Source organism: Odocoileus virginianus, chromosome 5, assembly GCF_023699985.2.
Source record: "Odocoileus virginianus isolate 20LAN1187 ecotype Illinois chromosome 5, Ovbor_1.2, whole genome shotgun sequence".
NCBI classification, from domain to species: domain Eukaryota; kingdom Metazoa; phylum Chordata; class Mammalia; order Artiodactyla; family Cervidae; genus Odocoileus; species Odocoileus virginianus.
Window position 1 is genome coordinate 89,820,942 of NC_069678.1, and position 25,958 is coordinate 89,846,899.

The 25,958-nt window shown below is 57.4% G+C and overlaps 1 protein-coding gene across 4 annotated transcripts; it reads left to right on the forward strand.

Moving 5' to 3' along the window:
* The first annotated feature begins 724 nt into the window (after positions 1–724).
* On the forward strand, positions 725–25,104 carry COL8A2 (collagen type VIII alpha 2 chain). Of its 4 annotated transcripts, none has more exons than XM_070468403.1 (3): positions 725–890; positions 20,158–20,372; positions 20,978–25,104. In XM_070468403.1, the coding sequence occupies exons 2-3, from the start codon at positions 20,174–20,176 to the stop codon at positions 22,894–22,896; spliced, it is 2,118 nt and encodes a 705-aa protein (XP_070324504.1). In that variant the 5' UTR covers positions 725–890; positions 20,158–20,173; the 3' UTR covers positions 22,897–25,104. The 4 variants fall into 4 exon arrangements, with proteins under 4 accessions (XP_070324504.1, XP_070324505.1, XP_070324506.1 ...); XM_070468404.1 differs by lacking the exon at positions 725–890 and adding an exon at positions 900–1,004; XM_070468405.1 differs by lacking the exon at positions 725–890 and adding an exon at positions 3,185–3,316.
* The last annotated feature ends 854 nt before the right edge of the window (positions 25,105–25,958 follow it).

The following is a 25,958-nucleotide window of genomic DNA, read 5'->3' on the forward strand; positions in this document are numbered from 1 at the left end:
AGGTCAGGGGACTCTTTCTAAAGCACAACTCTGACCACCTCACTGCACTGCTCCAGCCTTCAGTGGCTCCCCATTTCCTTGAAGTGAAGTCTAATCAGCTTCTGCATGGCCTACAAGATTCTACTGAGCGCCTCTGTGCGCGCACACAGGCTCACTTCCCTAACCCAGAATGAGCAGGTCACCAGCTCCCCTCCTCCCGCCACCCCCCTTAGTCCTGCCCCTCAGGCTAGGTCACCACTGCCAGGAAGCCTTCCGACAACTGCTCACGTATGGCCCACCATCCCTGTGCTGGGCTTCCCAGGTGGCACAAGAGACCGCGATAGCTCTCTTGCCATGGACAGAGGAGCCTGGTGGGCTCCAGTCCCTGGGGTCGCAAAGAGTGGGACATGACTGAGCGACTAAACAACAATCTCGGTGCTGCCCCTTCACCGCGCTGAGCACACCATGCCCTCCTCGGCGCCAGGTCTGGGTCTGGGTCCCCCCTCGACGGGTGGCCCCAGAGGGCAGGGGGTCCCAGACGCTGGCACAAGGTGCGTTGCATGAGGGTGCAAGGGGGCCGCGCTGCCCGGGGTGTCGTGGGGTGGGGGCTTCCGGGTGGGTCCGGGAGGGAGGCGGCTGTCGAGGCCGGGCTGAGCGCGCTCTCGGCCGGGCGGGGTGCGGGCCTTGGCGGCGGCTGTGGAAAGAGGAGGGTGGAGGCCCCGCCCCGCCGCGCCCCTCCCGCCGCCCCGGCCCCCCCGCGCCGCCCGCCCACTCCGGCAGCCGCGAGGGGCGGCCGGCAGAGCGACGCGGAGCCCCGCCGGCGCGGACCCCGACGACGCCCCTGCCTGGAGCCCGCGCGCCCCGGGCCGCCCTCGAGGGCCAGGAGCGGCGCCCGGCGGCCGCCCCTGCAGGTAACCGGGAGGAGGCGGCGCGGCTGCCGGGCTTGAGGGCTCCGAGGGCAAGACCCGGCCTGCGCTTTTCCCGAGACTGTCGGGGACACCTGGGCCGGCGCCTAGGACTCCGGGGTGAGGACAGGCTGGGGGACTCGGGCCGGGGGTCGGCGCGGGTACGAGGGAGCCCCTCCTCCCTTCCTTCCCAGAAGCGGGGGCTCCAGCTTCAGACAGGCCCCGGGTGGAATCCCTGGCCGTATGGCTCGGAGCAGTCATTTCACCTCCGGGAGTCTCTCTTCCCACCTGCGAAATGGGATGACAACGCTTCCATCGCAGGGTCGGGAGAGAGCAGGGGCCTTAGGACCACCCCCCACCCCTTGTAGACCCCAGGCTCTCGTCTCCCCATCTCTCTGCTGTTTCTAGCTAGCTGGCCACCTCCCGGTTTCCCGTTTTGTTTTTTTTTTTTCCTGCTTCTGCCCCCAAGTCCCTCCTATTCGGGGTGTCCTAACAGCATCCCCCAAACCCGAGACTGGGGTTTTGAGGGCTGTCTCTGCCAGAGGCTCAGCACCTTGCTGCAGCTCAGGTTTGAGACCAGCGGAGGGGCGAGGGGGGCTGGTGCCTGACTCAGAGGAGCTGGGATCTGGGGGCCCCAGAACTGCCTCCCCAGTGTCTGTCCTGCGGCTGGAGACATAGTGACCATGGGATTTCCCTGGGGTTGGGGGGATGCGTGGGGAGACACTGTTCAGCCAGAGGAGCCTGGAAGTTACGAGCTTTGAAGGGCAGCCCCTTGGAGTTTGCTTGTTGTGTGTGTGCGTGTGTGAGCCTGTCGGTGTGTGCCTTTGTGGGGTGTGAGGGGGACAGCGCGTGTCTGCCGGTATGTCATTCGTGTATGTGTCAGTAAGTGTGTGCTTTCGTGAGGTCCTCGGTGTGTGTGAGAACGCGCTAGGCTTTTGACACAGAAATACCACTGACCTCCCTCAGGGGACCCTGGCAACCCGGAAGCCCTTCCTCCTGTCTGCGTCAGCATCTCTTGATAAGGTCTGTGCCCTTGTCTGGTGGTAGGGTTCACCTGCTCCTTGGAGCGCCCTTAGTGAAGGCAGCCTCCCAGGGAGCCACCTTGGGTGTCTGGAAGACCTGGGGGCGCTGGAGGGTTAGGCAGTCTGGGGTTCCTCTCAGGGGACTGACGCTCACTGCCCTGAGCAGATGGGGAGCCCACTCTAGATCCCAGAAGAGGAGATGCTGAGGGCAGCAACTCTGCGCGGGGAGTTGGTGGCCTTGGTCAGCACACAGCTGTCCCCACTGGCCTCGTGCTGGGCTGGTGAACGCAGATAGGCCCTCGGACACTCCGTCACCCCAAAACAATAATGAGGACACACCACAGACATACTCACAGAGTCACGCCCAGCTGCATAGCTACACTCCCTCCCATTGACAGTCACACACAATCACACACCAGAACGTCTCTACTGAAACACACACCACGACAGATGCTGAAACAACAGACAGGGCATGTGCACGCATGCATGCACGCACACCCACGCGGACTCCTGCAGACGCGTGGCAGGCCCCACATGGCCCAGCCAGACATACTCAGGCAGCACAGCACACACGCGTGTGCGCGCACACAGACGCAGACACACACTCTCTCAGTAGGGTCTCCCGCTCCAGTTTCACTCTGTCTGTCACAGTGAAAACGAGTTTCCACTTCTTTGGCTCAGAGGAAGAGGAGAGAAAAGTGGAGGTGAATATATCTCCTAGCAAGAAGGGGGCAGGCAGATAGCCAACAGGGATGTCAGTCTGAGCACCCCACCTCCTCCTCTGCTCCGGGTCTGAGCCAGACTGAAGGCTGGTTGCTCTACTGGTCCCGCAGCCCACTCCAGCCCCCCAGTGGCAGGCGTGGGGCTCCCCTTGTAGGAGAGTGGGGCCTCAGATGAACCAGTCCCATCTGTGGCCTGAGGCGTTTACAGAGGCGCAGCAGCCTCTCATATGGGGTGCAGCTGTGTCTCAGGGTGCCCACTGAGGTACGTGGGGGGAGGCACCTTGTAAGCCAAAGTGTGTGTGGAGGGGCCATCAGGAGAGGCAGCGAAGAGGTGACTCTAGCTGGGGTTTTCAGGGAGAATGAGAACTTTGACAGGTGCAGGGGGAGGAAAGGGTAAATGAGGACATTCCAGTCAGAAGGGACAGCATATGCGAAGGTGGGAAGCTGCAGAGTTCTCTCTGGGGGTGGTGAGTAGTTGCCGGCTCAGGGCTCACGGCTCACATGGTGGGGGAGTGAGGTGGAGGGACTGACAACTACTTTGAGGTCAGATTTCCTAGGACCTTGTTCAGAGAAAGGGTGTGAGCTGCAGAGTGGTGCAAATTGGGAATCACTCTGGTTGTTCTGGGGGGCGAGGAGGCCACTTAGGAGGCTGGACAAGAGTTTGAGGAGGAAGATGACGGAGGCTGAGGTAAGTGGTTGCCATGGAGATAAGAGGAAGCTATAGATGGAGAGGAATAAGGAGAGAGACTGGACAGGCCTCAGTGATGCTTGACTGTGGGGGTGAGGAGAGGGTGGGCCAGGAATCGTGCCCTGAGTGACTGTGGTCTGACCCCAGAGGAGGCAGATCAAGGGGATATGTGGGTGTGAACTCCAGGGACTGGTATGCTTAGGTGCAGGGGGCTGACTGTTGAGTATGGCCATGAGTCTGGGGGCTAGTTAGTGTCTGTAAGGCCTGAGTATGTATGTTTAGAAGCCTGAGTGGGTGTGTGAGGCCATATGTGTGCACATGTGTGCCCAGACATCAGCTAGGGAAGTCATGGTCCCCGAAAGGGCATTTCAGGCCTGCTGTGTTCTGTGGGCATTTCCAGGGTGGTGGGATGTGGACAGCGGGTCTTAAGTGAAAGCAGCATGTGCAGTGAGGGGAAGAGCTGATCTTGGAACTCAGATCGGGGTTACTTTCCACGTGACTCTGAGTAAGGATCTTCCCATTTCTGTGCCTCAGTTTCCTCATCTATAAAATGGGAATGCTAATGCTGGTTTCCAGGGTCCTTTTGCCTACAGAGAGGTGAGGAGTAGTCCCAGGTCACACATGATCAGGGTGCAGAGCCAAGAACTTTCACCCAGACTTCTGATCAGAGTCTGTTACACCCCTCTGGTTGGATCCTGGGAAGGGACGGGGGAGGGCCTGGCCCTACTTCCATTCAGATTCTTGGAAAGTTTTGAACTGAGAGGTGACTGTCCCCATGCAGGCTGAGATTCTTGGCTCTTAGAGGGCAGAAGAAGCGGGTGGCAGCGGGTTACTGCCTCCTGGAGAGAGCCATGCCAGCACTGCTGGCTCATCTCCTGGACGGGATTACAGAGACTCAGAGAGGAACTCGCCGAGGGTCACACAGCAGCCAGTGGTGGAATTGAGCCCTTAGGATGGATGGGACCCTGGGCTCAGGCTTGGCTTCCCGCCGGAGGCTGTACTCCCCTCACAGGGGCCAGCCAGAACCTGGGATGGAGGGGACCTTGTCATCAGAGGTTTTCTAACTTCAATTCTTTCTGTCCCCTTGGGGGAGAGTAACAATAAGAGTTTGCTGGGCAGCCACTATGCGCCAGGACCTGTGTTTGCATATCTCATTTAGTCCTCATTACACTGCCGCAAGGCAAAGGTCGGTAGCCCATTTGACAGAGGGAGAAGTGGAGGGCTCAGAGAGGCCCGTAACCTGGCCACGCACCCCCCTTTGGAGTGTCAAGCTGGGATTCATTCCCAGGTTCGTAAGGATGTACAGCTCATGTTCTTCCCCCGCTGACCTCCTAGGTTACCGCCCTCTCCAGGGCTCGGTTTGTGGGGGGAAGGGAATGGAAACTTAATTGTTTCTCATTGGTCCACCGTGTGCTAGGCACTGTCATACACAAGGTACTTTTCTGAGGGACAGGAAATGTGGGGAGCAGTAATCATGAGAAGGGCAGGCCGGAAGCGGGGCTAGGACAGTGAGGGCTGGCATGGTGTTTTCTGGTATCTCAGGATGCGTTGTGGGCCTGGTGGGCCCTGTGAGGGAGGGTGGTTTCTGGGAGGCTGGGGTGCGGACCTCGGGTCTCAACTCTGCCACGGCAGTGAGCTTCTCCCTGGGTCTCCATAAGCCCATCCATGAGATGGGCCAGTAATGCCTCCTCGAATCTCCTTGGAGCTTGCGATGAGGAGCAGTGTCGATTGTGTGTGGGGAGGGGTCCTTTCTCTTCTCCCAAACGGCCCCAGGAGGCCGACTCTTCGCTCGCCACCCCCCCTGCAGCGTCCACTGCCGTCGCTAAGCAGAAGCTGTCTCCCGTCTAGCCTGCTTCCCTCCCACCGCGGCGGCTGCTGGCCGCCACACAGCTCTGCGTGGGCCCTCCAGGCCACGCTCCCTCTGACAGGCGACCACGGCTCAGCTCGTGGCAAACATTCTTTTCATAGTTCCCGGAGCACAGCAAATCCGGCTGCTTAGCCAGGAATGCACAGCCCCCTCCTGCAGCGGCGGCAGGGGCTTGGGCAGAGGAGCCCCTGGGGGTCAGGCAGGAGGGGCTGAGGGGATGTGGAGGACCCCCCCACCCCCCCGGCCCAAACCCAACACTCGCACGCCTGCGTGCACACTGGCCCTCTCCAGGGAGCCGCGAGACTGTCATCATCTGTGAACTCACTGGGCTCGGGTCCCAATTCTGGCATCATTCACCACGGGCTGGCTGGCAGACCTGGGCGAGGGACTTGTCTCTAGCCTCCGGTTCTTCATCTGTAAAATAGGGTTTGTAATTTAGTCTCACCAGGGCTTTGGGGGAGGCCAGTCATGGCGATGAAGACAATGATAATAGCAAACATTTAATGAATGTTCCCTTACAATGAAGACGATGATAATAGCAAACCTATATTGAATGTTCCCTTGTGCCTAGTGCTGCTGGAAGTCGGCTACGTGAAATGAACGCCCTTCATCTTCTCCAGCGCTCTGTGAAGTAGGAATTCCTCCCATGTTACTGACGAAGAAGCTGAGGCACAAATGAATGAGGTCACTGCTAGTAAGAGGCAGGGCCGAGAGAGGAATGTGAGCAGCTGGGCTCCAGAGCGGTTCATACCCTGTCATGATTTTTTAAGCAGGACTCTCAGCGGAGGGCCAGCTCCCAGTAAGGGCTCAGAAAACGGATACTTCTCCCATGAGCCCCGCTCTGGGAGGAGTCGACTCTTCGCCTCCTGGCCATCAATCCGCACCCCTGTTTGGAAAGTTGGGATGGGGGAGCAGGCCTGGGGCCCTGGCCAGTGTCCTTAGGGAGCCTGAGCTCTCAGAAGATGGTGGGGGACAAGGGGGTGCAGACTGTCCCACCCACCTCTGGTCTGGGATTTAGCTGGAGGCAGGCACTGTGCAAGGAGGCGATGTCGCCAGGGGAGGGGCTCAGGAGATTAGGGAAGGCAGCTGAGAGAGCAGGTTAAGAACAGAGTCCCATTGAAGCGGGCTCAGGCCCTGCCCTGGCACACCCACCCGCCCCACTTTCCTATTTAGTAGGACTGAAGGAGCCTTGGTCAGTTGGAGCGGGCTCCTGAGGCCCGGGGTAGGAGCGGCCCACTCTGTCGCCAGCCCTGCTGGTCTCTCTTGCCATCTGGGTTGAGGCAGCACAGACGGGGGTGGAGGAGGAGTGGGAAGCATTACCGTGGCGGCAGTCTCCAGGAAGCCCAAGTGAACCGGGGTTTGGCCATCTGAGGGCTGGCAAGCCCTGAGGTTCAGATCCTAGTCCTGGTGTTTCACCGTGGAGAATGGATGTCACCTTTCTGGGCCTCAACTCTCCTCTTCAAAAAAGCGATAGCAATTCCCGCCTTACAGGGTTACGGGAGAGCATGGTAAAAATGCCTGGGACACGCATAGTGTCTGGTGCATAAAGTGTGCTTGGGATTTTTATTTGTTGCTTTTTATTTTTTGGCCACATTGTGCATTTCATGGGTCTTAGTTCCCTGACTGTGGATCGAACCCATGGCACAGCAATGGAAGCACAGAGTCCTAACCACTGGACTGACAGGGAATTCCTTATACCTGGGATTTCTAGAGACCATTATTATTAAGGGCTAATGTGTGAAGGGCTTGGAGAGCCAGCTTTAAGCTGCGCTTGGGGTCTCTGATGCTGATGCTGTTGTTCAGTTGCTAAGTCGTGTCTGACTCTGCAACCCCATGTCCTTCACTATCTGCAGAGCTTGCTTAAATTCATGTCGTTGGTGATGCTGTCTCACCTTCTCATCCTCTGCCACCCCTTCTACTTTTGCCTTCAATCTTTCCCAGTATCAGGGTCTTTGATTCTGATATTCAAGGCATTTCTCAGGCTGATCTCAGCCAGTTCTTCTCATCTCAAACCATCTGTATTTAGAGAGGTTAGGAGCCCAAGCTTTGGCACCAACAGCCTAGGCTCTACCCATCATGAGCTGTGTGACCTTTGGCCAATTACTTAACCTCTCTGTCCCTTGGTTTCCCATTCTGTAAAAAGGAAAGACAAAGAACATATACTTCATTGGGTTGGTCTGAGGACTAAATGAGACAGTTCATGAGAAGAACTAGAAGAGTCCCTGGCACATAATAGGTGCATAATAAGTGTCAGCTATGATTAGTTAGTTCATTTATTTAATTATATTCACAACATTCATGCCTCCATACCCTCACACATGCTGCTACTTTAGCCTGGACTGATTACCTTTCCCCACCACCACCCAGTTAAATCTATGTTCATCTTTCAAAAGCCTGGATCCAAAATAAGTCACTTCCTCTTCCTGAGCCTCATGGTGAGGATGGGGGACTGGGGCAGAGAAGCCAGGGTCTAGTTGGGCAGTGAGAACCTCCCACCCATGCTCCGTCAGCCAGGCTGGGCCCTCAGAGAGAGCAGCCTCATGACCCAGCTCTGGGGTCACGGTGTCAGAGTGGCACTGACGGGGGCAGGGCTCAGCTGAGCTGGAGAGAGGGCCTAGGAGCCGCTGGCTCTGGCAGCTGGCTGCTTGTGCGGGGAGAGGACTGGGATGTCAGAGTTTCCATGGGAGCGGGCAGAGGCGAGCAAGCAGCTGGGGGAGAGAGTGACGCAGCCGGCAGGCCTCCCTGCCAGGTGGGCTGGCTAGGCATCCCCTCCCCATCCACCCAGGATTCATGTCTGGGCTTGGACTACGGCCCCAGCTCTGCTGTGTGACCTGGACTAGGGCTTACGATAGTCAGGCATCATGGTTGATTGAGCCAGAAATCAACCATCGAGGGCTCTAAGCACATCATGTGCCCTGCTCAACAACCATCCATGGCTCCCCATTGCCTCACAGAGAAACGCAAGCATAGCATTTAAGGCTCTTCACCAGATTGGCCCGGCCCTCTCAGCTCCTGCTCACCCTCTCAACCTCATGGCACTTCTGGACCTTCCCTGTATCTGCTGAGCAGCTTCCTACTGCCTGAAATTCCTTTCCTTACTTTGCCTGCCTGTCAGACTCCTACTCACCCTTCAGGATCAGCCCCTTCCCACATGAAGTCTTCTAGGGAAACTCAAGGGAGGGCAGTATACTCTGCTGTGTACTCCCATGACCCAGAGACCTTGGGCAACTGTGTGATGGCCACTTGTCTGATGCCTCTGGCTAGTTCAGGGCCGGGCAGGGCGCTGAGCCAGGAGCCGTGGCCTAGCCTCGGGTTCCATACCCAGTGGGAGCTTCCCCAGGTGGAACCCGAGTCTATGGTAGAGACCACCCCAGCCTGAGGTCTGGCAGAGTGTAGGGACTTCTTCAGCCTGGATCCTGGCACACAGAAGGGGCTTTCTCAGCCTGGGCCCTAGGGCAGGAAGAATCGCAGCAACTCAGGGCCAGGTCCCCTGTGGGCATTGCTGAGTGTGCCTGGAATGAATGAAGTCGGTGGGGGAGCACACGTCTTGGCTCCCTGAGAAGAGACTGAGGTTGGGGGCCAGTGTTCCAGCAGGGACTCCTGGCAAAAAGCCATGGCAGGCCCTAGTGTGGCTGTGAGTTAGGGCAGGAGGCTTCCCCAGCTCCTGGCATCTTCCTCAGTTTCCCTCTTTCAACTCTCAGGCCTTGTCTCTGCTGGGACCTTCAGAGGCCCCTCCGACCTGAAAGGTAAGCTAGATTTGGGGGCAGGGGTTCTCCAGTATCCCAGGCTGCATGAGGCCTGTGCTTGCGGGCCATCTGCCCTCGTTCCCCCCAGCTGCCGCGGAAGCCCCTCCCCGCCTCAGGGTGTCCTAGCGGGCAGCCCCTCTTGCAGGTGACCTCAGCTCCCTCCGGCCCAACTCGGAAGCAGCTTTTTCTCATTTGTGAACTATTTCGCCCCAGTTCCTTGGCGCGGCCGTGTTTGCTTGGCCTGCCTGGGTGCAGTGGCCTGGCCGTGCTCCTGCCGGGCCCCCTCCCTGCCCAACCCAGCGTCTCCTGCCGATGCCGAAGCTGCCGCCACCGCGCAGGGAAGCCGCGAAGGCTCAGGAATCTTGGCAGGCGTGCGGAGGCAGCGGGCGGCGGGTGGCGCTCCGGAAAAGGCTGCAAATGTGAACCAGAAGGCGGGGGTGGGGGGAGGGACAGGCGGCTGAGAAGGCGGGGCTCAGCCTAGGGCCTGGGGGTGCCTGTGTCTGGTGGCCCTCCAATGTCCAGTCTCACTCAAAAGCTCAAGGCCTCTTCTGGGAAGTGAGCAATGGTACCAGCTGAGGCCTGAGCCCCTGGCGAGGAAGGGCCAGTCCCCTGGCCACCTGCCTGAGGATACAAGGCTGCTCTGGCTCCTGTCTGCTGCTGGGCTTCTTCTGGTTCATTTGCGCCCACCTGGCTGTTCCTACCTCCCTGGACATTCTGTTACCCCCCAAGATGCCCCTCCCCAGGGAAGTGGTGGGCTGGCTAGCCTCAGAGATGAGCAGAGATTGATGGCCTGGGAAGTGGACCTAGTCGCCTTCAGGGAGGGAGGTCAGCCCAAGCCCCCTCCAGCCCAGAACTGAGAAGGACTCTGGAAGAGAAACCAAGGAAAAAGGAGCCTATGGGAAGCCATCTTGCAGGCTGGCAGGAGGTTGGAGGTGGAGTTGTCAGAGGCCAGGGCTAGAGCACCCAGGCTGCAGGCTGTACTGAGCACCTACTATGTGCTGAGCCCCAGCTAAGGAAGAGATGGGTGTCGGGGAAGACAGGCCCTGGAGGAGGAGCTTTTCTGCCTGAGGGAGGCAGGGAAGACTGCTTGGAGGAGGAGGCATTTAACTGGGTCTTAAATGAGGAATAACATGTTTGCCTGGAGAAAGGAAATGCTAACCCACTCCAGTATTGTTGCTTGGGAAATCCCATGGACAGAAGAGCCTGGCAGGCCACAGTCCCTGGGGTTGCAAGAGTCGGACATGACTTAGCGACCAAAACTACCACCACCTGGAGAAAGAAAGAAAGGGCAATTCAGGCAAACAGGATTGTGCAGGCAAAGGTGGGCAGTGGGTACAGGGAAACATCAAGAAGTTCAGGGTGTTTGGATTCAGGATGCTGGTTCTCCTCTCACCCCTAAACATGGGTGATTTCCCTAAGGGTGAGCTCATGGCCCTCATCCAGGCTGCAGCAATGCCGCCAATGAAGCACTATTTTAATCTCCAGCCTATATCACTCCCTCTCAAGTTTCAGACCCACAGGTTCTCTGCCTCCTAGATATTACCCATCCTAGAAGCCCTTCGCTCTTCTTTGCCCAGTCAATTTGGAATATTCCACCATCTCTTGCCTCTATGGGCATGTTGAACTCTGTCCTTAAAACCTCCCTCCAATGCTGTTTTGCAAGTTGAGGTCCCCTGTGGTCTAAGGTCTTCTTCACCTGCAGGGGTGACGGGTGTTGGGACTCGGCAGAACTGAAACTTGGTTGTGTAGACAAGGTGGGCAGAGGGCGGCACTCCTGTCCTGCCATCAGTCTGGACAATAAGGTGTTCTCCAGGCAGCCCTGTCCCAGCCTAACCACCTCCCTCTATCCCCCAACTCTCAGATTCCAGGTAGCTCTTTAGCTTCGAAACAGTCCTCACGCTTGCACATTTAAATTTGAGAGGTTCAGAGTCTCAGTGACCTGCAGGACAGTGAGGTCATGGGGACTGGACCCTGCAAGTCTCCACCCAGACCTTGTGGGGCTGCTCAGGGATCATGTAGGGAGGTCAGCCCCAGACCTGATGTTAGCATTAAGGCCACAAATGCTGGCCTTCTGGAGGCTCCCATCAAGTGACCAGCAGCTAGAGATTTCAGGACCTCTAACAGGACCTAGGTATAAGGCACAAGAGAGCAGAGGAAGATAAACGGGGTGGGCAAATGGGATGGTGACACTGAGACAGGAGAGAGACCTCCCAGGAGACGTCTCAGATACACAGGCCGGTGAGGATCTGGAGTCAGAGACACCTGTGGCAGAAGGGTCTGTGTGGGCATATCAAGCACCCACATGGTTCCCACAACAAGCTGGTGGGGAACCAACCTCTTCCTTACACACATGACCCTTAGACCTGGAGTGTGTCTCCCCATCAGCTGTGATCTCAGGGGTCTGCCAGCCTCACTATGATCTCGCCATCCTCTCTGCTTTCTTTATCCAAATTACCACTGAATCTAAAGTACAGTCAGCCCTCTGTATCCGCACGTTCCATGTCCTTCCTCAAATTCGGCCAACTGTGAATCAAAAATACTTGAAAACCAATTCCCAAAATTTCCAAAAAGCAAAATTTAAGTTTACCTTGTATCCCAGCAACTACTTATATAGCATTTACATTGCAATCAGTATTATAAATGGTTTAAAGTATATGTGAGGATGTGCATAGGTTATATGCAGATACCACACCATTAAAAAAAAATATTTATTTTTATTTATTTATTTGGCGGCTCAGTGTCTTAGTTGTGGCATGTGGGGTCTAGTTCCCCAACCAGGGATCAAACCCAGGGCCCCAGCATTGAGAGATCAGAGTCTTAGCCACTGGACCACCAGGGGAGTCCCACCACAACATTTTATATAAAAGACTCAAGCATTCATAGATTTTTGGTATCCATGGGGGGTCTTGGAACCAATCACCCGTGGATGCAGAGGGACAACTATATACCTTCTCCAATAAGCTATGTGAGCTGCAGAATGACGTGGGATTTATCATGTTGGTACCAGGGAGTCACTGGAGAATCCAGAGTGGGAATGGCCATGGAGCTGTGCCAAAGTGTGGTTCACATGTAGGCAGCATTAGTGTCACCGGAGAGGTTGTTAGAACTGCAGATGCTGGGCCATGCTCCACACTTACTGAATCAGGATCCCTGAGGGTATGGGCTAGGAGCCTGTGTTTTTAAAATCATGTGATGCACACTAAAGTTTAGAAGCACTGTTGGAGTAGCTATAGGATGTTCTGAGGAAAACAGAGAAGCTGAGGTTGAGGGGTGGGAGAGAACAGTTATGATAATCCAGGTGAGGATCTGGCAATTTAACAAACCTTTACTGGATGGCTGGCTTGTGCCAGGCTCTGGGCTGTGTGTGGGGAGAGTACAAGGTCTGTATTAGGACAGAGAGAATGGGGGAGGAGGGGAAGGAACAGAAGTGAGAGAAATGGAGGAGACAGAGTCCGCAAGATTGGATTGGGGGTTTGAGGGCAAAGGAACAGGGCTGTCATAGATAGTTGTGCAGGTCGGTTACTGTTCAAGGACACCGGGGAAAGTCAACGAGGAAAGCCCGAGTTGGCTGGATGGAGGGGCAGCCTTTCCTACCTGGGCTAAGGCAGTGTGTAGGCTGGAGAGATTCCATGTAAGGAAGGAAGGGTCAGAAGTGGCAGGAGTGATGTCCTGATTTCTGGCCTGGGCACCAGGGAGTGGGGGAGAAGCATGTAATAGGGAAGAAGATAATGACAGCAGTTTGGGTGGAGGTGTCTGAGGGACAGCCAGGAGAAAATGCTTGGCTCATAGTCGAACTCAAGAGTCTGGGGCTCAGGGGAGTGGTAGCTGGAAACAGACATGGGAGTCCCTGGTGCTGGGATTGGAACCGTGGGAGCTGGGAAGAGATGGAAACTGCAGGAGAAACATCCAGAGAGAAGAGAAGAGGTCTGGCCAGCTCCTTGGGGCAAGCCTGGGTCTGCAAAGTGGGCAGAGGGAAGGAGCAGAGAAGAATCTGAGGAGGAGCCTTTCCAGGAAGGAGGAAAGCAGGGTCACAAGGCGGGAGGCAGTGCTGGTGAGAAGGAAACACATGAGGTGAGAGGGTGAGGGGTAGAGAGAGTTCTTTCAAGAAGCTTGGCTGAGAAGGGCTGGAGAAAGATGAGGCTGGCCAGGGGCGGGGGTGAGGCCTGTATAGACTGGGATGCGGAGGCTGGGACTTGGGGAGGCATCCACAGTGAGCACCCTCCCCCAAGCCCTGAGGAAGAGGTGTGGAGGGGCGGGGCGGGGGCCCTAGAGTGGGAGACAGGACCCCTTTCATCTGAAACTCAGGAAAGGGGGATGGGAAAGGGATCCCGATCTCTGCAAGCTGGGAGAGAGGTGGGGGATGGGGAGCTCAGGAACCCTGGAGAAGTGTGGCGTCGCCAGGCAGTGGGGGGGTGGGCATCATGCCCAGTGGGTGAGGAGGGCCGTTCCTCTGCTTCTTTCCAAGATCCATAACTCCGTCCTTGTCCTGAGCAGGCTGTGTGACCCCTAGTTAGCAGCATCTCAGGAGCGGTCAGAGAAAAGGCCTAGAAGGCCAGATAATTGACTTTTAGGGGACTTCACAAGGTCCTGGCCTTTGGCAGCAAGTCACTTGAGGTCTCCAAGGGTTGGCGGAGATGTTGCTTTGCAGCAGGAGTCGTCAAGGTTAGACTGAAGGCAGGACTTTCTGCCATCAGGGTAACAGAACAGGGCAGCCGTAAGGGGCCAATGGTTCAGACCATGTCAGTTAACCCTTTCACAGATGAAGACACTGAGGTTCAGAGAGGTTAAGCTACTTGCCCGAGATCACACAGCTGAAAAGGAGCTCTGCTGGAATCACAGTTCAGGGGCAGTCAGAATGTAAAGGGCCTTAGGACCCCCCACCCGGCCCAGGGCTGGACTCCTGATAGGGAGAGCCGCAGAAATGCTGCTCACCTGTTGAAGTGGCAGAGACTGGGCTTAGAGAGAGAGAAAGAGAGACCGAGAGAAATGGGTCAGGGCCAGAGACCCAGGGAGAGAGCAGAGCGCGGCCGGGCCGGTGGGGAGACAGGAGGCACCGGGGGAGCAAGCGGGGCAGCCGATCCCGCAGAAATGTCTCCACAACAGGAAGCGTCTCATAACATACCTGTGGTTTGGCCAGGCCCCGGGGCTGCCTGAGCTCCCCGCGGCTCCCTCAGCTGCAGCCGCCCTTCTGGGGTGGGGGGCTTGGAGCCGCAGGAGCCTGCGCACAGCCGCGTTCCATCCACCCACCCGGGGCGAGGGGAGGCGGGGGTCGGCCCGGGCCGCACTGGCCACACCCCTGCACGCTCCGCCGGGAACCTGAGCCCCGCGCCCGGGCCCCGCTTTGCATCGCGACCTCTGAGAGCTCACGTGTGCAATGGGGTGGGGAGAGGGCAGGCCCTTAAATTCCACAGGATCACCTGCCCCCTCCCCTCCTGCTGATCGTCCCTGGGACAGGACCCTTGGAGAGGGGACTGGTGGGAGGGGTCACTTATTGCTGAGGCCCTTCTGCTCCTGAAGCCCTGTCCAGGGAAAGAGGGGTCTGTATTCATGCCGCTTCTTCTTCCTGCTGGGGTCCATTCCCCTTCCCCCCCCTTCATTGTTCTGAAGGACCCTGGAGCGCTACCCGCTCGCAGCCAACCTTCTCTGCCGCCCCCGGAGGAGGCCCAGGCTGCCACAAAACGCTGACTTGGACAAAATGCTGTTTTACGGGGATTTGTTGAAAAGGGGGGAAATCCCCGTTAAGGACTTGCAGCTGTCCAAACACTGCGTCTACCCTGCTGCCGCCACCGCTCCATCCCCTGAATCAGCGTCTTCTTATGCATCCCACCTCCTGCCCTTGTCCGCCCAGCCCCTTCCCGGTTGCCTCGGCTCCTGCCTTCCTTCCTGAGGTCACCAGAGAGGGTGACAGTCTGCTCAAGGTCACACGGCAGAGCCAGGCTTGCGCCTCAGGGCTCTCGCCAACCAGTCCCTTGAGCAGAGACCAGGAGCGAGGGAGCAAGTGGATCGGCTGTTCCTTCCCGTGCGCCTCTGTCCCCCAAGCGGGCAGCTCTTAGCTGAAGTTTCTTGACTGAGACCACGTGAATGTCCCACCTGTTCCCTTTCTAGCTGACACATAAGCCCCTCTGAGGGGCTGAGGAGGGGGCTTCCAGGGCCGTGTGACACTTATCTGTGCAAAGTCTGAGTGAGTTATTCGTGTGATCTTTAAATCTGACAGCAAATTGAGTTCATCACACGTTTATCACTGTGCCAGCCCAGTCCTGTGTTGGGCATGGAGGGGAGGGCGGGGAGCGGGGAGAGAATAAAAAAGCCAGAGGGAAACGGAGCTGTGAGCGGGACCCACAGGTGTCAGTGGAGCCCAGGGGAGGCATCCAATGGGCTTCCCGGACGTCTAAGAATGAGTAAGAGTAGGAGGTGGGCCAACAGTAGGGGGAACCGAAGGAACGAACGCGTGCATCGGCCAGAAAGCCTGGGGAGCCTGCGGCGGGGGGAGCCGGGGGTGGGGGCGGCAGGAAAGGGATGACAGTGAACAGGAGGCAGGGGCGCCCAAGCACCCTCCGCTCTGCTGGTGGCTGGCATGGGGGGGCAGTCCGTCCCACCTGGGCAGCTATGTGGCACCATGCCAGGGCCATCCGTTCTTTTTGCAGCCCCCTTCTCCTGTGATGGGGACACTTCCACTCCCAGCCCCTCTCTCCCCACCCCCAACCTGGACTGCTATGGCCGCCTCCCCTCTGAGAGCTGGAGTAAGTTTTCCCTCCTCAAACCCACAGGCAGCTTGGAGTTGGAAGACAGCTTCCCTTTCTCAGTCTGCCTGCCTCTCTGTCTAGCTTGTGCTCTCTGGCACGTTCTCCCTGGAGGCAGCCTGTCCCAGCGGTTAAGAGCTCAGGTTCTTAACAGACTTCCGCTCAGACCCTGGCTGCCAGGGGGCGGCGCCTCCGTCCTGCTCGTCTCCAGCCGCAGACTCCTCGTCTATAGGAAGAGGAGGCGCTATAGCTCCTCTTGCCCGGGGATCTGGTGGGAATTACATCAACCGCGCACTGTGACGCAGCACTTAGGCGGTGCCCCAGCGGAGGTGTGAGCTGTCATCCTCCCTCAGACACGCCTCCCTCCAGAGGAAACACCTGCTCGGGTCCCGCCCCACCTCCATGGAGCCGGAGGTGCCAGGATGGGGCAAGTTCAGGGAGCCACGGGGGCGTCGGGCGGGGATGCTTCCTGGAGACCCGCCTTGCCAAGGAGGGGTGAGAGGTGGGGAGCTGGTAGGGGGCCCTGCCTGGGCTCCTGCCTGGACTGGGGGGGCTCTCCCTCTGGTGCCCCGTGCCCCTCTACAGTTCTCCCCATCCCAGACGCCCTCCCAGCTGAGTCTCCGTCAGCCCCCGCCTCCCTGCGGCCTCACACAGCGTGGGAAGAGGACCAAGGCTCCCCAGTAGCAGTAGCAGTAGTCGTATTAGTCGCTCCGTCGTGTCCGACTCTTTGCGACCCCGTGGACTATAGCTCCCCAGGCTCCTCTGTCCATGGAATTTCCCAGCAAGAATACTGGAGTGGGTTGCCATTCCCTTCTCCAGAGGGTCTTCCTGACCCAGGGATCGAACCCAGGTCTCCTGCATTGTAGGCAAATCCTTTACCGTATGACCTACAGGGAAGTCCTCCCCGGAGCCAGGGCTGTCTTGGGTCCTCCTGTGGGGGTGCCATGATTTCGGCCACCAGCCCACTCAGACCAGAACTGCCCACTCCCCTCCTCCTGCTTCCTGCTGGTTAGCAGCTGGGGCTTAAGAGTCAGACTGCCTGGGTTTAGGCTCTGACTGCACTCCGGTTTCCTCACCTGTAAAACAGGGCTGATGAGCCTTGCAGGGCTGAATGTGGATAGAAAGTCAAACTTTGGGGCAGTGCCTGGCCGGAGAGTTATCTGAGGGCCAGGCCTATAGTAGGCGGCCTAGCACCAGTCACGGTGCAGACAGAGCAGGTGGCCTGTGTTGAGGGCAGGTGTTCTGGGCAAGATTCTTAGTCTAAGCTTCAGTTTCTATATCTATAAAATAGGGGACAGTAGTTGTATGAGCTGGTCTGGGGTCGTTGAAAGGGTTAGTGATGTGAACCCCGGGAGCCCTTAGGTGGCAGGTGGCAGGGCTCAGGGAGGCTGAAGACCTGCCCAAGGTTACAGGGAGGTTGATGGCAGAGCTGGGTTGGCAGCTTCACCATCCTGCCCCAGAGCCCCACGTTCATTCCTGCAAAGCCCGCCTGATACTGAGTTTGGAAGAATACTGCACTGCAGCTCCAGACTCAGCCCCAGGTGCATCCCTGGATGTGCACAGCCCACTGCCACACCTTCCTGCAGCCACACACAGGTCTGGAGGGCCCCTGGGTGGGGTGAGGGGAGCCCAGAGCAGGGATGCCAGGGCAAGTGGGACCTCCCTGGAGTGTATGAAATGTCAGGCTAGTCTCCTATGCAGATATTGACGGGTACCCGCCCTGGGGTACCAAGATATCTCTGCTCATCACAGCAATCCTGAGAAGCAGGTTGTTAGCCTAGTTTGTAAAGAAAATTCTTTTTATTTTTTTGGTCACATCTCCAGGCTTGTGAGATCTTAGTACCCCGAACAGGGATCAAAACTGGCCCCCCAGCACTGGAAACTCAGAGTCCTAACCACTGGACCAACAGGGAATCTCCTAGCCTAGCTTTTAAATTAATCATTGTTATTTTTTGCCACACCTTGCAGCATGCAGAACTTCCTTGATCAGGGATCAAACCTGTGCCCCTGCAGTGGAAGCACAGAATCTCACCCACTCGACATCAGGGAAGTCCTAGCCTAGTTTTTTAGAAAGAACTTAATTGAGATACAGTTCACATAGCATGCAATTGGCTTATTTAAAGTGTAAGAATCCACGGTTTTTAAGGCACTCACAGAATTATGCAACCATCATCACAATCAATTTAGAACATTTTCATCACCCCTAATAGAAACCCTGTGTGTGTGTTATTCACCCAGTCATGTCTGACTCTTTGCCACCCCATGGACTATTGCCTGCCAGGCTCCTCTGTCCATGGAATTCTCCAGGCAAGAATACTGGAATGCATAGCCATTCCCTTCTCCAGGGGATCTTTCTGACCCAGGGATGGAACCTGGGACTTCTGCATTCCAGGCAAATTCTTTACTGTCTGAGCCACCAGGGGGTCCCAACAGAAACTCTGTACCTATTAACAGTCACTCCCCAAGTCTACTCACCCCAGTCCTAGGCAACCACTCATTTAACTACTTTCTGTCTCTATAGATTTACCTATCCCGAACACATCCTACAAATAGAATTATATGATTTTGTGCCTGGCTTCTTCACTTAGTGATGTTTTCAAGATTCATCTGTATTGCGCCATTTATCAGTAGTACTTCACTTGTTTTTATTGCCAAGTCATATTCCATAGCCTGAATATTCCACACTGTCCCTTCATCAGTTGATGTACATCTGTTGTTTCTACTTTGTGGCTGTTGTGAATAATGCCAATATGAACATTCGTGTACACGTTTTAGTGTGGACATGTTATTGCATTTTACAGATGAGAAAACTGAGTTCACAGCGTGGACACTTCTTGCTCAGGCTCCGCTCCCTGGTGAATGGAGGATTTAGGCTAGCTATCCAAATCTGGAGCCTGTTTTTCTTCCTAACTCAGTCCTTGTTCTCAGAGCTGAGCTAAATGCTGAGACAGGTCTAGGTCAGGACACAGGAGTGAGGGGTTAACTCTATAGAGGAAGGAGTGACAGCTTCCCTGGGTCTTAAAGGATGCGTAAGTAAGGGGAAGAACATTGCAGGCAGAGAGACAACTGGTGCAAAGGCCGAGAAGTGTGAGGCTGCCTGCTGACTGGGGCAAAGGTATGGGGAAGGGGAGAGGCAGAGAAAGGGGAGGTAGATGGTAGAGTTGGAGACACAGATACTGATTAGATGATTAGAACACCAAGTTGGGAACCAAGGACTTTTACAAAGATTATTGTTTAACTTATAATTTTTTTAAAGTTTTTATTTTGTTCTGGGGTATGCATGTAAGTCTCTTCAGTTGTGTCCGAGTCTTTGTGACCCTATGGACCGTAGCCCACCAGGCTCCTCTGTCCACAGGATTCTCCCGGCAAGAATAGTGGAGTGGGTTGCCATGCCCTCCTCCAGGGGATCTTCCCTACCCAGGGATAGAACCTGTGTCTCTTATCTCTCCTGCATTGGCAGGCAGGTTCTTTACCACTAGCTCCACCTGGGAAGCCACCTGGGAAGTATTGGGGTATAGCCAAGTAAGAGAATGTGATAGTTTCAGGTGAATAGCGAGGGGACTCGGTCATACATATGCATGTGAAGTGAAAGTCACTCAGTCGTGTCCGACTCTGCAACCCCATGAACTATATAGTCCATGGAATTCTCCAGGACAAAATACTGGAGTGGATAGCCTTTCCCTTCTCCAGGGGATCTTCCCAACCCAGGGATCGAAGCCAGGTCTCCGGCATTGCGGGCAGATTCTTTACCAGCTGAGCTACAAGGGAAGCCCATACATATATGGGAAGTCATACATATAGATGTAATCAATTAATGGCCTCGAGGATTGCGGGATCTTAGTTCCCCAACCAGGGATCGAACCTGGGCCACTGGCTGTCGAACCTGGGCCACTGGCTGTGAGAGCCTTGAGTCCTAACCACTGGATAGCCAGGGAATTCCCACAAAGGACTTGATCCAGAAGATGGTGGGGAACCCCAGAAAGGCCTGGACTTAATGTGAGGTCAGACAGACCTTAGGCAAATCCCAGTGCTGCTTCCTAGAGACCTTTGCTTTAGTTTTGTCATCTGGAAAATGCGGATGACAATAACAATACCTCGTTAAAGTGCTGGGAGGATTAAGTGAGCTCCCATGCTGGAGAGCTTAGCCTCATGCCTGGCAGAGAGCCAGTCCAGCACGTGGTAGTGGGTGTGTAATCATCAAACAGTATCTGGCAGGGCTGTGCCAAGGTTAGAGGTGCTCTGGAAGGGCATCTGGCTGCCAAGTGAATGGTTTGGGAGGCTGTTGTCCAGGAACCTCACCCCCACCCCTGCCTGTACAGAGAGCCAGGGGCAGGGTTAGGAGAGGTTTAGTAGTAACTTCTGCAGACTCTGAGACTTTGAGAATTGCTTGTGAATAGTAACTAAACTTTCATCTTTTTGTGAGCTCCTGGGGCTGGTGCCAAACCACCCGTGAGCTGGCCTGATGGCCTCTCTCTTTCCTCCCCGCAGCACGCCCGCGGACGCCATGCGGGGGGTTTGGACGGCCCTGTCTTCGCTGCCACCGCCTCTGCTGCTGCTGTTGCTGCTGCTGGGGTGCGGGCCGAGGGCGGCTGCCAGCGGTGGGGCCGCCGGGGCAGCGGGGTACCCGCCGGTGCAGTACGTGCAGCCCATGCACAAGGGACCCGTGGGGCCGCCGTTCCGCGAGGGCAAGGGCCAGTACCTGGGTGAGCATCGCCCCGCCCCGCCCCTCCCTGGCCCGTCCTGGCCCCCCACTCCCGGTCTCTGGACCTCCACCGGCTCCTCCCAGGCCCCTGTCAGCCGCAGCCCGTCCGTCCCAACAAAGACCTTCCCACCTCCACTTGCTTCTTGATGCGGGTCCAGGGCCTCCCACCCAAGAGGGCCCGGAAGTGGGTGGAGCTGGCTGGCGGAGGTGGTCTTTAGGTAGGGGAGGGGCGGGAAGGTTTGTGGGCAAGTAGGACGGGGCTGGCGCCGATTGGCTCTAGGGAGGGCTGCTGGTGCCACCTGGTGGCCAGCCCACCACAGCTCCGCAGGGATGAGAGGCTCCTGGGGAAAGGAGGCCCAGCCTGGGTAGGTTGGGAACTAGGAGCCCTGGCTGTGGATGCCCTGCATCTCCCGAGACGGCCACCAGACCACCCCTAAATTGCATCTTTCCTGAGAGTAGGGAGGGAGGCCCAGGGTGGTCTTCATGAGCAGGTACAGAACCCTAACTTCTCAAGTTGCACCCCCATGCTGGGTAGGGAGTGGGAAGATGGGTCCCCTGGCCTCCCTGTCCAGGCCTCTGACTGCCTCTTCTCTTCTTCTCTCTCAGAAATGCCTCTCCCACTCTTGCCGATGGATCTGAAAGGAGAGCCTGGACCCCCTGGAAAGCCTGGACCACGGGGCCCCCCCGGCCCTCCTGGCTTCCCAGGAAAACCAGGCACCGGAAAACCTGGGCTCCACGGGCAGCCTGGCCCCGCCGGGCCCCCTGGCTTCTCCCGGATGGGCAAGGCTGGTCCCCCAGGGCTCCCAGGCAAGGTTGGACCTCCAGGGCAGCCGGGGCTTCGGGGGGAGCCAGGGATACGAGGGGACCAGGGCCTCCGGGGGCCCCCAGGGCCCCCTGGCCTCCCTGGGCCCTCAGGCATCGCTGTCCCTGGAAAGCCAGGCCCCCAGGGGGTGCCAGGGCCCCCAGGATTTGGGGGGGAGCCAGGGCCCCAGGGAGAGCCTGGGCCCCCAGGTGATCGAGGCCTCAAGGGTGAAAATGGAGTGGGCCAGCCAGGGCTACCTGGAGCCCCAGGGCAGGGGGGTGCCCCAGGGCCCCCAGGTCTCCCTGGTCCAGCTGGTTTAGGCAAACCGGGTTTGGATGGGCTTCCTGGGGCCCCTGGAGATAAGGGTGACACTGGGCCTCCTGGGGTGCCAGGACCCAGGGGGGAGCCTGGGGCTCTGGGCCCAAAGGGGCCCCCTGGGGTGGATGGTGTAGGGGCACCGGGGTTAGCAGGGTTGCCAGGGCCACAGGGCCCACCAGGAGCCAAAGGGGAGCCAGGGACCCGGGGCCCCCCCGGCCTGATAGGCCCTACTGGTTATGGGATGCCAGGCCTGCCAGGTCCCAAGGGGGACAGGGGTCCAGCTGGGGTCCCGGGGCTCTTGGGGGACAGGGGCGAGCCAGGTGAGGATGGGGAGCCGGGGGAACAGGGCCCACAGGGTCTTGGGGGGCCCCCTGGACTTCCGGGGTCTGCAGGGCTCCCTGGCAGACGTGGGGTCCCTGGGCCTAAGGGGGAGACAGGGCCTATAGGACCCCCAGGAGTGCCTGGCATTCGGGGTGACCAAGGGCCTAGTGGCCTGGCTGGGAAACCTGGGCTCCCAGGAGAGAGGGGGCTTCCAGGGGCTCATGGACCTCCTGGACCGACTGGGCCCAAAGGTGAGCCAGGTTTCATGGGCCGCCCTGGAGGACCAGGGGTGGCAGGAGCCCTGGGGCAGAAGGGTGACTTGGGGCTCCCTGGACAGCCTGGCCTGAGGGGCCCTTCAGGAATCCCAGGGCTCCAGGGTCCGGCTGGCCCTATTGGGCCCCAGGGTCTGCCGGGCCTGAAGGGTGAGCCAGGCCTGCCGGGGCCCCCTGGAGAGGGGAAAGTGGGGGAACCTGGTGTGGCTGGGCCGACAGGGCCTCCTGGGGTCCCAGGTTCCCCAGGACTCACGGGCCCTCCTGGGCCTCCTGGCCCCCCCGGCCCCCCCGGAGCCCCGGGGGCCTTCGACGAGACTGGCATCGCCGGCTTGCACCTGCCCAACGGTGGCGTGGAGGGAGCTGTGCTGGGCAAGGGGGTGAAGCCACAGCTGGGGCTGGGGGAGCTGTCGGCCCATGCCACGCCCGCCTTCACCGCTGTGCTCACCTCACCCTTCCCCGCCTCGGGCATGCCCGTCAAGTTTGACCGGACTCTCTACAACGGCCACAGTGGCTACAACCCGGCCACGGGCATCTTCACCTGCCCCGTGGGCGGGGTCTACTACTTCGCCTACCACGTGCACGTCAAGGGCACCAACGTGTGGGTGGCCCTCTACAAGAACAACGTGCCAGCCACATACACCTACGACGAGTACAAGAAGGGCTTCCTGGACCAGGCGTCCGGCGGCGCTGTCCTGCAGCTGCGGCCCAACGACCAGGTCTGGGTGCAGATGCCCTCGGACCAGGCCAACGGCCTCTACTCCACCGAGTACATCCACTCTTCCTTCTCGGGATTCTTGCTGTGTCCCACATAACCCGCGCTGCCCTGGCCTCCTCCTCTTTAGTGGTAGAGAGACCTTCTCACTTACCAAGAACCTCCATTTAAAGAAGAAACCAAAGACTGGAACAGAGGCAGGCACAAAGGCGGCTCTGGGGAGGCTGACTGGGATTCTCCCCACGCAGGCTGAGGTTTCTTTCTGGAAGAAGCTGGCCTGAGTTCCTCTCCCCCATGTGTCTGTGCGGTGGCGGGGGTTGTGCCCCCATCCTGCCCTGCCTGGCCCCCTGGCAGGGCCCCAGGACGCTCCGCCTGGCTGGTGGAGACCCCTGCCCCCTTGTGAGTCCTGGGCTCTGCCAGGCGGTGAAGGAGGCTGCTTCTCAGTGAGTCAGCGGTGAGAGGGGACCGAGCAGCCCCCTCCATTCCCCTGGGGAGACATACTCCCAAACCCTGCCCAGCCTGCTGGTCCCCAGAGGGCACCTGCTCAAGGGATGGGGCGTGGCCTCCCTCAGTTCTTGGCTGGGGCTCTTCCAGGGGCCCTGGGACCTCCAGCTTAAGATGATGGATCTCCTGAAGAGTTTTTGTTTCTCTCCAGGGGAAAGGGGAGGAGGGGGACCGTGGTGGTGGCCAGTGTGGACACCTGTCAGGACTGCAACCCTCGCAGTGGGGCTGTGGCTGCAGGCCTGTCCCTGGTGGGTACGGGTGCGTGACCGCTCCTGCTGGCTCCTGGGCGCTGCTGACCCCCACTCACTGCTCAGGCCGCAGCCACGGAGAACGGTGGTTTGTGAGGGGTGGGGGGTGGGCCTGGAGCAGGATGGCTGTTCTTCACGTTCGTCTCCATCCCAAAGGCTGCCCCCACTATTTGACTTTGCTCAGTGTGAGGGCAGCCGCCCAGGCCCCTGGGGTGCCCACAGGTGGCACGAAGCAGGGCTGGCAATCAGCAAGCATGAGTATTCCTCCCTGTCTCTCCTTTCACCTGCTGAGGGAGAGCCGCTTTACTCAGACAAAATCGTAAGGGGTGCTTGCCAGCCCACCCCCAGTAGCCCCACGGCCGAGAGCCTCTCGTTCACCTGCAGAACAAGGTTCACACAAGCTCGCGGATGAAGGCACCTGGCCGCTTCTCCTTAGGAAGAGCCAGATGTGGGTGTGCGTCGACTCCAGGGGTTAATCTGCAGGGTCTTCCTCTCCTTCCACTCTCTGGTTCCAATTTCCTCAGGGGCCAGGAGGCTGAGGCCCTGAGAAAAAGGGTGCCAACAGGCCCCTTTGGGATGAGTTGGACGTTACTGCCATTTTCTCCAATCAGAGCGCCCCACTGCAGGAAACACGCAAGACCTCCTTCCCTCCCCTTGGCCCCTAGTTCAAGCTGAGCGGATATCGTGAGATGAGGACCCAGCATGGACGTGCTGCAGCCCTGCTCTCACCCTGCCTGGCCGCGTTGAGGAAGGAGATTGATCACCGACTTCCGACTTACTGTGCTGTGGCTCCTTCCGGCCTCTGGGCTGGCCTCCTCCCCACCCACTTCTCCAAATCAAGCAGACCCTTTGACTGCTCGTTTTAACTTTCAAAAGGAGAAAAGAAAACCCAAATCTGCCCAAGTGGCACTTCAAGAGCAGGTTGGGCTAGGGTTCCTGGTGGGTTTCTTATCCATCAGCTCCATGGGAACTAAGTCTTAAATCATACCTCGTGGGGGCCACCTGCTCAGCATCCTTATTGAGGCAAAGCCACGGCCATTTGACCTGTTAGGAAGGGCTCTGATGGGTGGAAATGCATCAGCTCCCAGTAAAGTCCAGGGCCCTGAGGAGGCTACGGGGAGCCGAAACACAAAAGGAGCTGTTTCACAGAACTGAGTTTCTGCTAAGTGCCATTCCTGAAGCCTTTGGGGAGAGGTGGGTAGTGTTTCCAAAAAGTTTATGGGACTTTAGTTCCCGGTGTCCACTTAACTGATTAGCTTTGATAAACTATGTCGGGTTTTAACAATGAAAACTACATTACCTTGTGCATTTTTGTATTCTGATTCCTCATTTTTCATTTTTAAAGATTAAGGTTTAAATGTTTTCCATTAGTAATTTCATTTCTAACCTGGTATAGGAAGCTTAGTTCCCTACATACCTATTATGTGCTCTGTGTCACAGGAGATTCGGGAAAAATGCACTTGGGAATCTAAAAGAAAATGGGACTTCTTTTTGAAAAGAAAAACAATGGTATTGACTGTATTGACACAATCTCAATAAAGCCTGTTGTATAAACAGCACTGTGCTGAAACTGGCCTTGATGCAGAGGTGTCTTGAGCCTCTTTGATTTCATAAAGCACCCGGGGAGCTCTCTGGGACTCTTGTTCTGCACCTTCTCAAGGAGCATGCATTCTTCCCCAGCCCCCAGCCAGGGGTTCTACCACCACCGCATCAGAAATGCTCAATTCTCCAAAGCTGCCTGGGCTCTGCACCAAGTAAATGCCAGGAGGCGTTTTAAGAAACCAAACTGGGGTAGGGAGGGAGGTGAGAGGGGGGGATTGGGATGGGGAATACATGTAAATCCATGGCTGATTCATGTCAATGTATGGCAAAAACCACTACAATACTGTAAAATAATTAGCCTCCAACTAATAAAAATAAATGAAAAAAAAATTAAAAAAAAAAAAAAGAAACCAAACTAAGGCAGTGGCTGGAGCTGGGGGAGATGGGTCAAGCTTCCCTGGAACATTCCTGCAAGCACTTAGGGGTAGTGGAGCATGACTGTTGGCTCAGGATCCCAAGGGCCAAGTTTCAACATCTGATACACATTATGAATGAAATCAGGGATCGCTGCTCCTGTGGGCGGGGCTGGTGCCAGGCCCAAGGCGGAAGGCAGGGCTTGGGGAGTGGTCCTAGGAGAAAGCACCTGCCCCACAGCCTGCCACATGCTGGGGATCTGGACCGCAGACCTGAGGCCAGTCAAGGCCCTGAAAAGTCCTGGGGTTTTCCCTGGCCTGGAGGGACCCTGTCCTGACTGAAAGCAGACCTGCCCAACAATCCTAAAACCTCAGGCTAGCTGCAGGGCTGAGCACAGATCTCCTACCCTCAAGGGTGAGGTGAGGTGCCCTCTTCATTTCCATTTTCCTTTCTT